Source organism: Mugil cephalus, chromosome 2 (genome assembly GCF_022458985.1).
Source record: "Mugil cephalus isolate CIBA_MC_2020 chromosome 2, CIBA_Mcephalus_1.1, whole genome shotgun sequence".
Lineage (NCBI taxonomy): Eukaryota > Metazoa > Chordata > Actinopteri > Mugiliformes > Mugilidae > Mugil > Mugil cephalus.
Genome location: NC_061771.1, coordinates 22682149 through 22696394, shown reverse-complemented (window position 1 = coordinate 22696394; position 14246 = coordinate 22682149). Strand labels below are relative to the sequence as shown.

The 14246-nt window shown below is 42.1% G+C and overlaps 1 protein-coding gene and 1 non-coding gene across 2 annotated transcripts; one reads left to right on the top strand and one right to left on the bottom strand.

Annotated features, from left to right (window-relative positions):
• Positions 1-156: 156 nt before the first annotated feature.
• Positions 157-7947, bottom strand: si:dkeyp-118a3.2. The gene is made up of 6 exons (XM_047579512.1): positions 7773-7947; positions 6448-7575; positions 5430-5714; positions 4577-4694; positions 3812-3922; positions 157-981 (listed from the first exon to the last, which is right to left on the bottom strand). Exons 1-6 carry the CDS (start codon positions 7834-7836, stop codon positions 807-809), a joined length of 1881 nt encoding a protein of 626 aa, XP_047435468.1. The 5' UTR covers positions 7837-7947; the 3' UTR covers positions 157-806.
• Positions 7948-12649: 4702 nt separating this feature from the next.
• Positions 12650-12720, top strand: trnag-ccc. Its single transcript has one exon. It is a non-coding gene; the product is annotated as a tRNA-Gly (tRNA).
• The last annotated feature ends 1526 nt before the right edge of the window (positions 12721-14246 follow it).

Below are 14246 nucleotides of genomic sequence, written 5' to 3'. Positions count from 1 at the left end.
TGATGCAACGTTATATTTAGGTGGGGCGAATTTTATGACCTATACTGCAGACTGCCACCTGCCCCACACTCACCTTCTATTTAATTTGTGCTTGAGTTGGCAAACATTTGAAACCATGCAACACAGAGCAACTCCACAAAAATCCACACCAGGAGGCAAGAAGGAACATAATCATTTTAATTTAGTATTACTCAAATGACAATGCACAGATGGACAGGCAAAGAGTTATGTAGAATAAAGTGATGAAAAATCTTTTGTTTTGTGTGTGTGTGTGTGTGTAGGCTAGTATTGTGCAACTTAATGAGACTGTGCAGATAAGGATAAGGCATTTTATGGCACAACTATCACACTGTGAACATGCTCTACTAAACTGCTGATGAAATGAGAAAAGTGGCCCTTTTAACGTTGCTGTCACCAGCTTCAATTGCAGCCTAAACGCTAAATACAGCCTAAATACAAACGCCAAATTAGAAACAAATTTATCACATTTACACAGTCGCACATGTACAGAGTATTTTTCTGTTCTCTCGTCCACACATTCAAACATACTAAATGTGTTTCAGCATCTCCTGTTTCAATTTACATGCACACATTAAGTCATATACACTAAATATAAATGTGATACACACATGCAGTAGCTGTTACAGTCTGAATCCAAGGTAGTCTGTGTTGGAATTAATTAGGTTTTGAGACATAAGGTCTAAGTCGGTCGCTGGCTGTGTGGATTGGGGTTGGGCGCAAAGGTTGAAAAGTGGCTTTTTGTGTTTTATTTAGATACAATAGGAACAGAAAAACAGCTGGAACCCCTAGAGAATGGAAGTCCTGAGGTCCTGTGAGGAGTCTGGTCCTGGTCCAGTATTACCCGACTCCTCTGTGGAGCTGGGCGGAAGGTCTGACATGGCTATTGCGTTCTCGTCTTGTTGCTGCTCCTTTTTTGCAGCCAGGGCTGAAGCCACATCAGATGGGTCAAGTGCGGCTATCCTAGTATAAAGGACAGTAGTACAATTGTAAAGGATAAATTAAAAGGGGTGTTATGAGTAGTGCAGTCTGTCTCATGCTCTCCTTTTAATGGGACACTTTGGTAGAATTCAAACACAGTTTAATATGGTTTGTTCATAATGGCCGTCAAACTGCTGTTGAACATGCCGCTGTGAGCAAACACTAATATTCTCACTGGAAGGTCTGTTTATTTAATGGCTGCTACGCCAGATGGAGAGAATACAAACTGTGCTGAAATGAGATGCGCTCAGAGGTAATGACACACTCAGACATAAATAGATCACATGGTTTAATTGACTAATTGCAGGTTATGATGTCCTGGACGAAAGGACTTTGTAAAAAGCAGCATGTGATTATGAACATGCTGTAGTTGAACTACCCCACAAGGGCATCAACACCACAATCTTAAGTGCAATTTCACATGTGTGTTGCATGTGCACTGAAGTCACTTCTTACGAAGATGTTTTATCATTTTGTAATTTACAATTCAAATGTTCTCCTTAAGAATTTAGATAAATAGAAATAGTCAGAACACCTGACCTAAAGCATGACATACGGCACTGCAACATGCAAGAGGAGAAACGAACTAAGGTTGGTTTCACTGTTGTGAGATTACACTTTCAGCTAACCACGGGCCTCGGGACACGGCATGAGCCAAAGTCACATGCAATCCTTTCGTATAAACCCACCATTTTGTCACTGACAATACTCTGTACCAAGTGCAATGCAATAAAGTTTACAGCCTTGCACAGTCTCAACAAGAATCAAACATAGGGACCAAATCAGTACTTTTAGTTGAGTTTCACTACATCCTACTGCTAGTTTACACGTAAGGTGAGACACTACATTTGAATAGGGATGCATTCACATGAAAATATCAATTATATCATTCTTGTAGATACATTTATTCAAGCATTAAACATGAATGATGATCCATTGCTGATCATCTCCACCCTTGTCTCCTTTTACTAAAGACCATTTATGGCCGGAAGAATGAGATTAAATGATCAGATGACTTCCCCTCTCCTCTCCTTCATATATCTTTTCTTGACTTTTCTTGCTAATTTGAGCTGTAATTTTCTTCTTAGAGAAGACTTCATGTCATTTTTAAATGTCCCTCGCAGATAAACACAGACCGGCAGAATATCCGGTCACATGACACTTTTGAGCGAATCACATTGTCAGAAATCGACACCAACCAATGAGAATTCGGCCATTCTACTTTCACGATTGGTTGCCAATACAAAGGATATGACCATATTTGCACCCAACAGCCTTCTGCAGGAGATAAAGAGCTTCGCAACGGTACCTCGTACGTCGGGGTAGAAACGAGGCTCACAGAGCTACGAGCAATCTGACTTTTTGCCAATTTAGGAGTGAACTACAGGCGCAACACAGACAAAGTGCAGTAAAATGAACCCCTGAACGTGCATTGTGTTAATGAAGCACAATGGGTGAAAAAACTGTGTCTTTTCCTGCCGTGTCTCGCTTTAAGTCCAAATTTTCTTTGTATTGGCACTTGGGAGAATACGTCCTGCACCACTGCTTTTAGGTAGTAATTCAAAAAGTGCCATTTGCTGACCGTGATCCAATTACAACTGAATTGCCCCAGCTGCTGCAAAGTCTTTTAACAAGGACATGTTTCACTACGACTCTGTCAACTGTTTAATAATTCAGTGTTGCTTTATCGTCTGTGCATGGCATGCACCACATTTCTGTTTGTGTCTTTCACACATTCATTTGCACAGGCAGCAGACACGCAGTCATTTTAGAGTCTGTGAGCCCTATACGGACAAATACACACAGTCCTATCTTGACTTCCCTGTTTTTAGTTTCCAAAATTTTTACCCACATTCTTACCCCATATTTTGGCACGGTCACCCTCTGCGCACACACACACACAAACGCGCACCTTTGGCTTATTATTGATACAAGCCCGCTAGTCTGATTAAGTGTGGTATTACCCAACAATGCTCTGTGTTCACGGGACTCACAATCTCATGTGACGCAGTGAGCAGAATCCTGAGCACGTAGGCTACACAACTGTCAGGAGGGAATCAGCTGAGAAGCACACAACTGCTGGTTCCTATGAACCACATGTTTGCAGGTCAGTGCACAATATTTAGTCAACTGACGAAGGGAAAGCCTGGCGTCTGGCCAGTGTAAGTGACAGGGAGGCTTACACCAGATCAGTTTGACGGCAGAAGAAAGTGACGCTCAAGGAGACAATTTTGTAGAGGGGGCGATAGGCCCTCGTTGAGATCAGTGAGGTGCTGCTGAACGTTGATGAAGGGATTGTAATCCTCGCCTCATTAAATTTGTCGGCTGTAGCGTGTGGATGTTTTGACTAATAATTAGCTCCTGTTTCAGTTCTAGTTCAGCACATATAAAAGACAATTCTGGTTTGTTCACACACACAGGATTATGCAGTTCAGTATGAATTTATACAAATGGGTGCCAAAGTCAATAAAAAAAATTTAAAGAACGAGAAATAGAGAATAAAGAGAATAAGGAATGCACGAGAACTCATTGAATATTTTTGAAGATAAAATAAGAAAATCCTTTAATTTAAGATAAGATAACCCTTTAAACGACCCCACTGTGGAAAATGTTGCAAAGACGGAACTAAGCTTTGAAAGTAGGATGTTCATATGTACAGTAGAGTACCAAAGTCTTGGGAAGTCTATTCCAGGGAGCACTGAAGCCGTTCTGGAGGCCTCTTTAGGACACTTTTTTGTTTCATTTCAGCCTTTCCATCTGTATGCACTGCAATGTATAGCACCGCTATAGATATTTCAAAGTGTGAACCTACTGTTGAGTATCTCCATTGCCCGCAGGCAATGTTTCGTCACAGCAGTCACTTCCCGTGGCCACTTCTGGTTCGACGCACCCTTCCTCACATGCCCGCTGCAGAGCTGGGATACTGCACGCACACACAAACACACAAACAACATCTCTTTATCGCAGATATTGCTGCTGTCTTTACTGTTGTCCTTAGACAAACTAACAACATGTTGCAGCGAGCCATGCGGAGAAATAATCCAAAGTCGTGCAGCATATTACTGAGGAAAGACCATTCTCTTGTTGTGAACAGAGTGGGAAAATACTGACACAATACTGAGCACAGACTCCCCATTTCACCATCTATCAGAGTGGAAATGTTGGCTACTGCTCGGGAAACATCAGAAGCAATCATGTACCAGCACTGCTGTGAGCCCCATCTGTGATTGTAGCACTGTTGGTGCTACAGCTAGCAATCAGATGGCTGATTTCAGACGAGAAGCGCTGAGATGCTGTTCATGCTAGTGTGATGGCAGAAGTAATGTTTAGATTCTAATTCATAAAAAGTAATGAGATTTGAAAAGTCTGCTTCAGAAAGTCTGCATCCGAACACAAACGGATCCTGGTAAAATTATCCCCAGCTGGATGAATGGATGTCAGGCTAAAAGAAGTTAGATTGGGAAGCCGTTGACCAGTATTGCACCAAGCAGATTTTGTATGTTCTTTGAAGTATTCAGGACCACGAGACAACTTTGTGTTCTTGGAGATTAAGTGTTCAAAAAGCAATGCCACTTACCTGGTTTTGTTACGGCATTTGAGGACATAGACAACAATGACAACAGCCTCCAAAATAAGAAAGACTGCAGCAAAAATAGCCCCAATCTTCCATGCCTCCAGGCCCAGTTCCTTCATCTCTAAAGATATACAACAAGGCAGGGATAAAAAAAAAAAAAAATAAATAAATAAATAAAAATGAATCAGGAAGGGGATAGGAGTTAATAATAAAAATATGCCTATTAAATAAAAACATCTGATGCAACACACTTTCTCTGTAGACAAATCAGTTGCCTCTCAAATGCACAAAAAAAAGGAAAATCTGTTCTGACTTACACAGTATGTACCACTTACGGGGTGTAGGAAGAAAAGCAGGTATGTGTCATCTGTTTTCTTTGGACAGAAAACGGCATGTTGTGTTCTTACTGGATGGTCCCAACTTTCTAGTCTTCCCCCGCTGATAAGAGTGTAAATTTAGCCTGCTCCACTGAACAGTCAAGTGGAACAACGTCAACTTGGCCCTCTGCATATTGTGTTGGCAGAATCATGACAATGATCCTTTTTTTTCCTTTTCTTTTTCATCTTTTTTTCGTCTTTATTCTGTCCCCAATTGTTAAGCACCGAAAAATCTGCTGGTATATATATCCCAAAAACATTTATAGCTTAAGATGTTTCCAAAACTGCATCAGGACTGCAATGAACACACATGGGCCTTCTGAGGTTGTTGTTAGTGGGGGTCTTTGGGTTGAGGAGAAGGGCCTCTGGGGGGATCTATTGCTATGGGGTGTTCGTGCCTGGTCTGGTCTTGGTGGAAAAAAATGATAACTGAAATACACAATGAACACAATATATTGTTTTTTTCAGTTCCATTTTACCTGTGGCTCCAGCTGTATCTTCGACAAGCTCTTTGGCCTCCCCCGGTTCTGCTCCTTCTGCCTGAGCTGTTCCAGCTAGAGGAAAAATATCCAGTGTAGGCCGTGCCGCAGCAGGGTCATGCGACATAAGGTTATCTGTGGGGGTGATGATTTCATTCCCATCACCAAAGGCATTTCCTCCAGTCTCCTCAGCACCGCCCAGGGCAGGGTTTCGGGTTGGCGTCTGGATCTCCAGCGTGGTTCCGGCGCCGTCCCCGGCCTGTGGACCAGAGCTCACCGGCGCTTCTAGAAGAGAGGTTAGGTATGTGACACACACACGACAATGAAGCCAAGAGGCCGATGTTCAGGGTTTTGACCTATGGAATGTAGAATAATGCATAGATGTGGAGGTGAGAGCGTGGTGCGGTTTGTGATTCGTATGCTTTGTAAGACATCTTATTTTTAAGGTTTGTAGTGCAGATTGCTTAGTACTGAATTGCATGGACAACACAGATAATTGTAGGTGCTCAGACTTATAAAATAGTTAATGTTTGTATCAAGATGTTTTGAGTGAACATGTTCTCCTTTTCCAGCCAAACTGCACAGCTACGACTCCAGATGCAGCTTAATGTTCACATTTACTCCATCTTAGCTTTACGGGACATGGAAGTGGTAACTAATAGTATTGTAAAGTGTATAAAAGGGGCTTACAGTTGTAAGAAGTAGGTTAAGTTGCAAACAATGCAATGCTTAACCTAAGCCGTGCAGTCTAATGCTGCAGCATTTCTAAAGACAAATGCCTTTGTCGTCTTAGGTGTTTGTGATTTGAGCTAGTTTTACAAATTCAGCATTTTAGTTAACAGCTATTAATAATGCACATAATATTTGGCAGTTCAAACTTGAAGAAAAGAAAATGTTTAGGATCTCAGCCGTCAGCTCTACGTTTGGCAGGTATTGGATGTCAGTTTCAGACCGCCACTCTTTCACTTAAATAACATTTCCTATATTTGTAAAACTTCACTTGCTAGCACCACCTCACCTTGATCTTCCTTTTCACCGCCTTGTGAAGTCTCTGAAGTGATCTCTTCCTCTTCTCCTGCTTTTCGGTCACCTCCCTCATTCACCAGCGCCACTGATTCCTCCCTGATTGAAACGCCACCTTCCTCTCCAGTTGCTTCCCTCACACTCGTAGCTTCCACTTCTACCTCTTCTGCAGTTCCTCCCTTCCCTAAATGGGTTTGCTCGTCTTGTGCTCTATGTCCTTCGCTGTCATTCTCTGTGTTTAGCTCTTCTTCCTCCTCTACGGCTTCCCCTGCCGCGGTTTGTGTGGTTTCTATCTCATAATTATCAGAAGGCAGCGCCATTGCCTCACCTTCCATTTCATCTACCTGAGATTCTTCTCCCACAGCTTCATCTTTTCCCAAAGCATGCCCTGCCTGCTCGACATCAGCCACCCCCAGGATAGGTTCGGTCTCTTCTGTTGTTTCCGTCACCTCCACAACAGATGGAGATTCCTCTGATTCAGATACTCCTTCTCCTTCTTCTTCTTCTGACATTTCCTGCTCCCTGTTGTTCCTCTCCCTTGTTTCCTCTACCGCTATATCCCCTGCCGTCTCTTCTAAAGCAGCTCCAGCTCCCTCTACAATGTCCTGACTGAATCTACTTCCCAGAGACTCATCAGTGATCTCTAAACCGGTTTCCGCACCAGCCTCTCCCTCGACAACCCCTTTTCCCTCCTCCGCTGCAACTTCAAATGCATCCACTACCTCCCGCTTCTCTTCGACACTCGTGTCTCCTTCCTTGAAGCCCATGTTTTCATCATTCGCCACCTTCAACACTTCTGCTTCTGCTTCAGTTTCCCCGGTTTCAGCCCCCAACGCTTTCTCCTCAACCGCTCCCTGCAACGCATCTTCTTTGGCATCACTCCCTCCTTCCACTTGTCCCAAAGCCGCCTCCACCACCCTCTCCAGTAGCTCCTTCAGAACTTCTTCTGCTCCGCGACCCTCCACCTGCTCGGAGGCCTCCTGGACAGCCTGCTGTACCTCCTTCAGACTAGGAGGGGACACTATTGGCACCACTTCCGCAGGGGGCAGCTCTGGTTCCTTGGGTGAGATTTGGCCATCTTGGTGGTTGACCACAGTGGAGGTCTGGATGGATGGAGACAACCCTAGGGAAAGTTTCAAACATGTTTAGTGCTTTTGATTCTTGGCTCTTAGCACCAGAAATCCTGGAATATCGTGATTCGCTATTCTTTTCGGTCCTTCGGTAAGCCGCACCTTAATTCACACATATATTTAAACATTATTGTTAAATAAAGTTAAGTTGTATAAAGTGTTTTCTGTCAAAATACATCCAATACCCTACCTTCAGATGTGCAGCGTTGTATCAGCAAAACCACCAAGAATCCTTTCAGGGTGCAGTAATCCATGGTGTCAGAGAAAACATCAAAATATGTACATATATATCCCAGGCTTAAAATCTTTCCCCAGATGTCAGTGAGTACGTACACCACCACAAGACATAAACTGAGTGTGTGGACTCCGGATGGCCGGACAGTAAATTGGGCCTTTCCAAAGGGAGGGCGATGTCAGCAGGTGACGACAAAATGAGGGAGGGTGAAAAACGAACACGGCCATGTTAAATATTGCCACCAGAAGATGTCTTCGTACCGCCAGGTGTCTCTACGGTGTTGCGACATAAAGTAGCACTTGGGTGTCAAATGCTTTCGAGACTCTTACAAGGGCTGTGGTGAAACATGGGCGGCATGTCACACACACAGTGAACTCCGGAGGAGCAATTATAGGTGGGCTGCGAGTTTGGGGCGTGAGTGATGGTACCACTAGGGCTTGATGCAGAAGTAGAGAAATTAGACCTCGACGTACCACAGAAAGGTTACGGCCAAGAGTTTGGAATAATATCATAATGACTCTGACAAAAAGAGGTATTTTCGTGAGTTAATTCGCAGGGAATAAAGGACCTGTCTCCCATGGCGTGTATGTCACAGGTGTTTTTTTCATTCACTATTTAAAGCCCTTTCATTTTACCACTACACCCACGTCTCTCTCACCAGTCTGCTGTGCATAGCCAGGATTAGACGGGAGATGCCTTATGGTTACCTACTGTTATCTAACAAAGATATCCATGTCTCACATGTTATGTAACGCAAAGAATGTTTATGTCACATCGATGTCTGCTGTGTTCCTGTTCATTCTCATGGTGACAGGATTAGTGTGGCAATGTAAAGTAATTGGAAGCAGATATCACTTTAATTGTGGTGGTAATAGTGGTATGTACTGCATATTTACACTGTAAATTTACTGTATAAATGCACAGTGCCAGCCACGGAGTATGGCTAAATAATAATAATATATGTCCAGGACTGCTTTTTGGCTGCGGTTTATTTACACATAGGTTGTCATCCCTGAGACAAACAACCACTTGGAGAGTTTCATTTTTTTTCCCAAAGTTACAGCAAATATGAGCTTGACTTGTTTACAAGCACTCACTTTAAGTTAAATGGACAGAAATGACCAAACAAACGAAGAGCTGCTGGAAATACAGAGTAGATATTTGACACTGACGACACACTGACCCTATATCAGGGGTGTCAAACTCATTTTAGTTCGGGGGCCACATTCCACCCAATTTGATCTACAGTTGACTGGACCACTAAGATAAACTAGAATAATAACCTGTAAGTAACGACAACTACAGATTTTTGTAGAATGATTACATTCAATAAACTATCCTTTCAAAAAATAAGAAAACTCTTTAGAACATTGCTTTCTGCTGTGTAGTCCTCAGTCTCAGTGTTGTGTTCTGTCCACTTCTCTGACTAAAACAGTGGACAAATTAGGGATAGGAAGTTATTTTCGTTGAAAAAATGTCTTGTCTTCTATGTAATTTTGGCCTGCAGGCCCTTTTGGAGTTATATCCACACTAGATTGAACTGATCTTAACAATCACCATACTGATTGTTATGAAATTCACTTTCACTTTGGCGCTGCCCAACCCTTCCTGCAGCTCAATAGTCACTTTCATTGAGAAGGGAACTGCATAAAATTTGGTGCACTTACTCCTAATTTGCCAAATATTACCCTGAATAATCTGCAACTAAATGTCCCCCAATTTCCTCTAGTCATGTTTCACATACTTGGCGTTGAACAAACGACAACTTCTTGAATTATTCTTCACTATCAAGGACCTCGGCTGTTAACCAACAATGATGATTAAGAAGTTAATGGAAAGAGGGATGAATGATGGGACTGAGGGAGAGGAGCGATGTGTGGGTCGTGTGTGGGTCAACCTTGCCCGGGCTACTTGTCATTAGTGGCCAGAGTAGAGGAGACTCAGCGTCGACTTCCATTAGAGGAGTGTTTGAGGTGTGGCCCTGCTCTTGAACGTTAGATCACTAGTTAACTCATTTACTCTTCTCAGGAATAATATAGATGAGAACAATATTGTTCAGCTAAGAAAATAATTGTTATAGTCTCTCCAATCAAACAGCAAGTAGCTACGACATCATTTGACCAAACTGTTGATTATATTAACATTTACTGCACTGAACAATCAAAAATTCTTAATAATTGCTTCAATCCTAACCAGCCAAGTCAGCAGGACTATGACGCATGAGATGACGACAGTTTTTTTTTTTTTCTTACATTTCATCACACCCAAAGATCCAAAGAGAACATGAATGGAACCATTTACACAAAACACAACACAATTAAGCTGACTGGATTCAGTTTGAGGTTGAAATGTTTGACTTTAAAAGGAGCTGCTGGAAGACTTAAAAGTGGCATTGGTGCCCATTTGAAGCACTGAATTTGAATCTTTCTACTTCAACTCTGTTTAGATACTGCAGTCTCCCCTTTGAGAAGAGTAATATTCCCATGTTGGATCTTGCCGCAGTCACCCTGTGATCTGCCCCATAATAGCAGGCCTTCTGGGAATTTCTACTGTATCTCGCTTTTCCATGAAATCATCTGATTCCCACTAAAGGCTCCATTGATTCTCAAAACAAAGGGCCAGCGTGACAAAACTATGAACCCCTGTCATGGAACCAATGAGACGCCTTGACCCACCAGCTTATTATATTGTCAGCTCCTCAGCGGGAACACTAAGAGGCTGCTGCAAGCTATGAAGCTAACTAACTAAAGAAATAATAGAGACTTTTTCACTGTCAGCGTTGGGATGAGGACATGTCAGTGTTCCTCTCTGTGTTCTTTGCGTTGCTTTTGAAGCCTGCGCAGCGATCTCTCGTTCGGCTCAATTTACTTGACAATTCGGTGCCAAATCTGAAATTCCTCACATTGGGGGGTTTCTGTACTGCGCGTCAAAACAAACTATAGACAGAAACCGAGGCTCGGGAGCTTTGGAGGAGCAACAAAACATCTGAGCTGCTGTCTTTTCTGTTTAGTGTGTTACATGCTTGGTGAACTCCACTTTTCTGATCTCTCTCTTTCTCTCGTTCGTGACTGCAGGAGATTAGGTCTGAAAGGTTAATGCAGTCACATGAGCTCCACACTGTGCTTTGTGCTACCAGGCAGTAGAACTTTAAATTTGACTTGTGACTGGGCTGGAGAGGGGGATTGTTACAAAGATGCATACTGTATACTGTCTACGTACACATGAATGTGCGCTTTCCACACACACACACACATACACACAGTAATAATTGCTAAACTGCTTTTTAGTTTGAAAAATGTAGCTTTGATACACAACAGATTCTCCTATGAATATGTATTTCATTAGGATAGACAGAAACCAATTTCCAAAGACTCAGCGGCCCATAAATGGCCACCTTCTGTTTTGATCACATGGGGTAAATCATCTTCATCATTATATGTTATTTGAATAATAAAGTGATCTGTGTGAAGGTGGAAACGCTGTGCAGTTTGGAGTTTCTGGTCTATGTTTAGGGCTGGGAGGAGCAGCACCTTGTGCACTGCTGTGAGGCCATAGAAGTTGCTGTCTGTATTTCACACGCCACTGTTGGAATTTCAGACGTGCTCTCCACAACGTAACAAAGCGTTAACCTCTACCCCGGCCCGGTGGCTCGCACTCACCAACGCTACCTTACTTAGCAAGAGCAAAAATATTGTATGTGGCAAGTAATCACTTCAGTTTACTCTGCCCGAGTGATTGGGAGGATTATTATTTTTCTAACATGACGCTTGACGTGAAGTGTCAAGAGGATGAGCACATTTGTGTGTGCATGTAATGTAGGAAAATCTGCGTTTCTTCATTTATGCAACTATTTGTAATTTTGTTAATGTAAAAAAAAATAAAAAATTTCAAATACATTTGCTGTTTATGTCCAAAACCAGCGTTTTTTTTTTTATATGAAGCACCACGCTCTGCCAGTACAATTCAGGTGACCCCAATTTAAGGCGGTAAATTCTTATTCCAGTCTAACTTTTGCCACTTCTAGCAGAGGAACACTAACAGCAAGTAACGAGGTCTTGACGAATGCCAGCTCCAGTCAAGATAAGTTTTCTACAGTTTTGACATGTGAGTTTTTTTTTTGTCTTCTGTGTGTGTATTTAAAAATAGTTTGTTGCATTGCTGCTCCTGTTTATTATTAGGTATGATTAATGGAAAGTTTGTGTTTCACCTTAGGCTGACTTAATACTTAAAAACGGTAATAGAACCAATATAAATGAATATTGTTCCTGGGTTCGGTCCCACCAGTCATTTATTGCCTTTCTCTACTGAGTTTCCATATTCTCCCTGTACCTAGGTGGTCCTTTTCCAAGGGCTCTGACTTCTTCTCACAGTTCAAAGACAGGCACAGACGGTCATTTGTCGATTCTAAATTGTCTGTTGTTGTAGATGTGAGTGTTAGCGCTGTGATCAACGGGACGACCTGCTTAGTTTGTACCCTCTAGAGCATTGGTTCTCAACTGGTCTGTACGGTGGCCCTATTGTCAAAACACAACATTTCAGAAAACACAATGACATTTCACAAAACACAACAACATTACAGAAAACACAATGACATTTCACAAAATGCAACAACATTACAGAAAACACAAAGACATTTCACAAAAACACAGCGACATTGCACAAAACATACCAACATCGGTTCTCAACTGGTCTGTCAAAGGTCTGCCTGAAGGTCAAAATACAACGACATTGCAGAAAACACAACAAAATTAAAGAAAACACAACAACATTACAGAAAACACAATTACATTTCACAAAAATACAGCAACATTGCACATAATGCACATTTATCGGCGCTGCTGGTGTAGCGGTATCATGCAAGATTCCCATTCTTGCGACCCGGGTTCGATTCCCGGGCAGCGCATTGTTTTTTACCTATTTTCCCTTCGGAGATGAATAAAGTAATCTATCTATCTATTTGTGTTCTCAACTGGTCTGTACAGTGGCCCTGAAGGTCAAAACACAACGACATTTCACAAAATGAAACAACATTACAGAAAACACAATGACATTTCACAAAAACACAGTGACATTGCACAAAACATCCCAACATCAGTTCTCAACTGGTCTGAATGGTGGCCCTGAAGGTCAAAACACAACGACATTTCAGAAAACACTACAAAATAATAATAATAATAATAAAAAAACGATATTTCACAAAAACACAACAAGATTTCACAAACACAACAACATGTTTTCTGCAATGTCATTGTGTTTTCTGAAATGTCATTATGTTTTCTGAAATGTTGTTGTGTCGTGATCTTCAGGCCCACCGTAGGTCTGGCTTTGGCACCCACCACCACTTCTAAATGACAAGTTGTGACCCAAATCGAGATACATTTTCAACTTTTCAAATAGATTTTATGAAAAGACGGAGCAGTTCAGAGTTCAGACTTGGGATAGTTAAAAATATCAGTAAAGTATGTCAACATGCTGATAGAACCAAAATGAAACAGCAGGTTGCTACGCTAGAGAGGGAAATATTTACAGTAATAATGTTTTAACCATTTAGGGGGCGGGACACATCAATTGAGACTCAGTGCTCAATTCTGTGAAGGTTCTCGGTCATCCAGGTCATAGTAATCCAAAAAGGCATTGAATAAAGGCAAGTAGACTTGTAGGATTTCTTGAAGACGTTTCGCTGCTCATCCAAGTAGCTTCTTCAGTTCTGAGAGACTAGGGGGAAGTTGAGGTTTAAAAAGGAAAACTCTGTGGGTAACACTCACCAGAATATTGCTTGACCAGAAACTAGAGTCACTATTTCCATAATGGCTGGTACTTACCTGTCGTTAAGAGGGGGACTGTGTGCCTAGGCTACTTACCCTATGAATGGTGCTCTAACAGGGCTATTGTCAATATTGTTACACCTTGAGCCTCCAGGCTCCCACTGACAATGGCCTTTTGGATTCAATGCTCAAGGGAAGGTCTGTCAAACTCATTTTAGTTCCGGGGCCACATACAGCTCACTTTTATCTCAAACAGGCCGTACCACTAACATAATAGCATAATTACAACTCCAAAATTTTCCTTTTGCTTTAGTGCAGCACAGAAGCGCATTATGCTAGTACAGACCTGGGCAATTTAAGGCCCGCGGGCCGCATACAATGTTTTTTTTTTACAATGGGAGAACATTAATATTGAGCAGAATTAAGTTCAAGTTATTGTTGGTTCGGCCAACCTCCAACACAGCTCACATTTTTGATGTGGCTCCCCGAAGAAATTAAATGCACACCCCCGTGCTAGTTTTTACATTTGAACCCTCCTTTTGCAAAATATTTTATGAACAACCTGAAAATTAAGTGCAATTTCGGCACATTGCTGCCGTCTGCTGTTTAGTTCTTGGTCTCAGTGTCTCCTTGTGCTCATTACTCATACTAAAACAATCCGCCC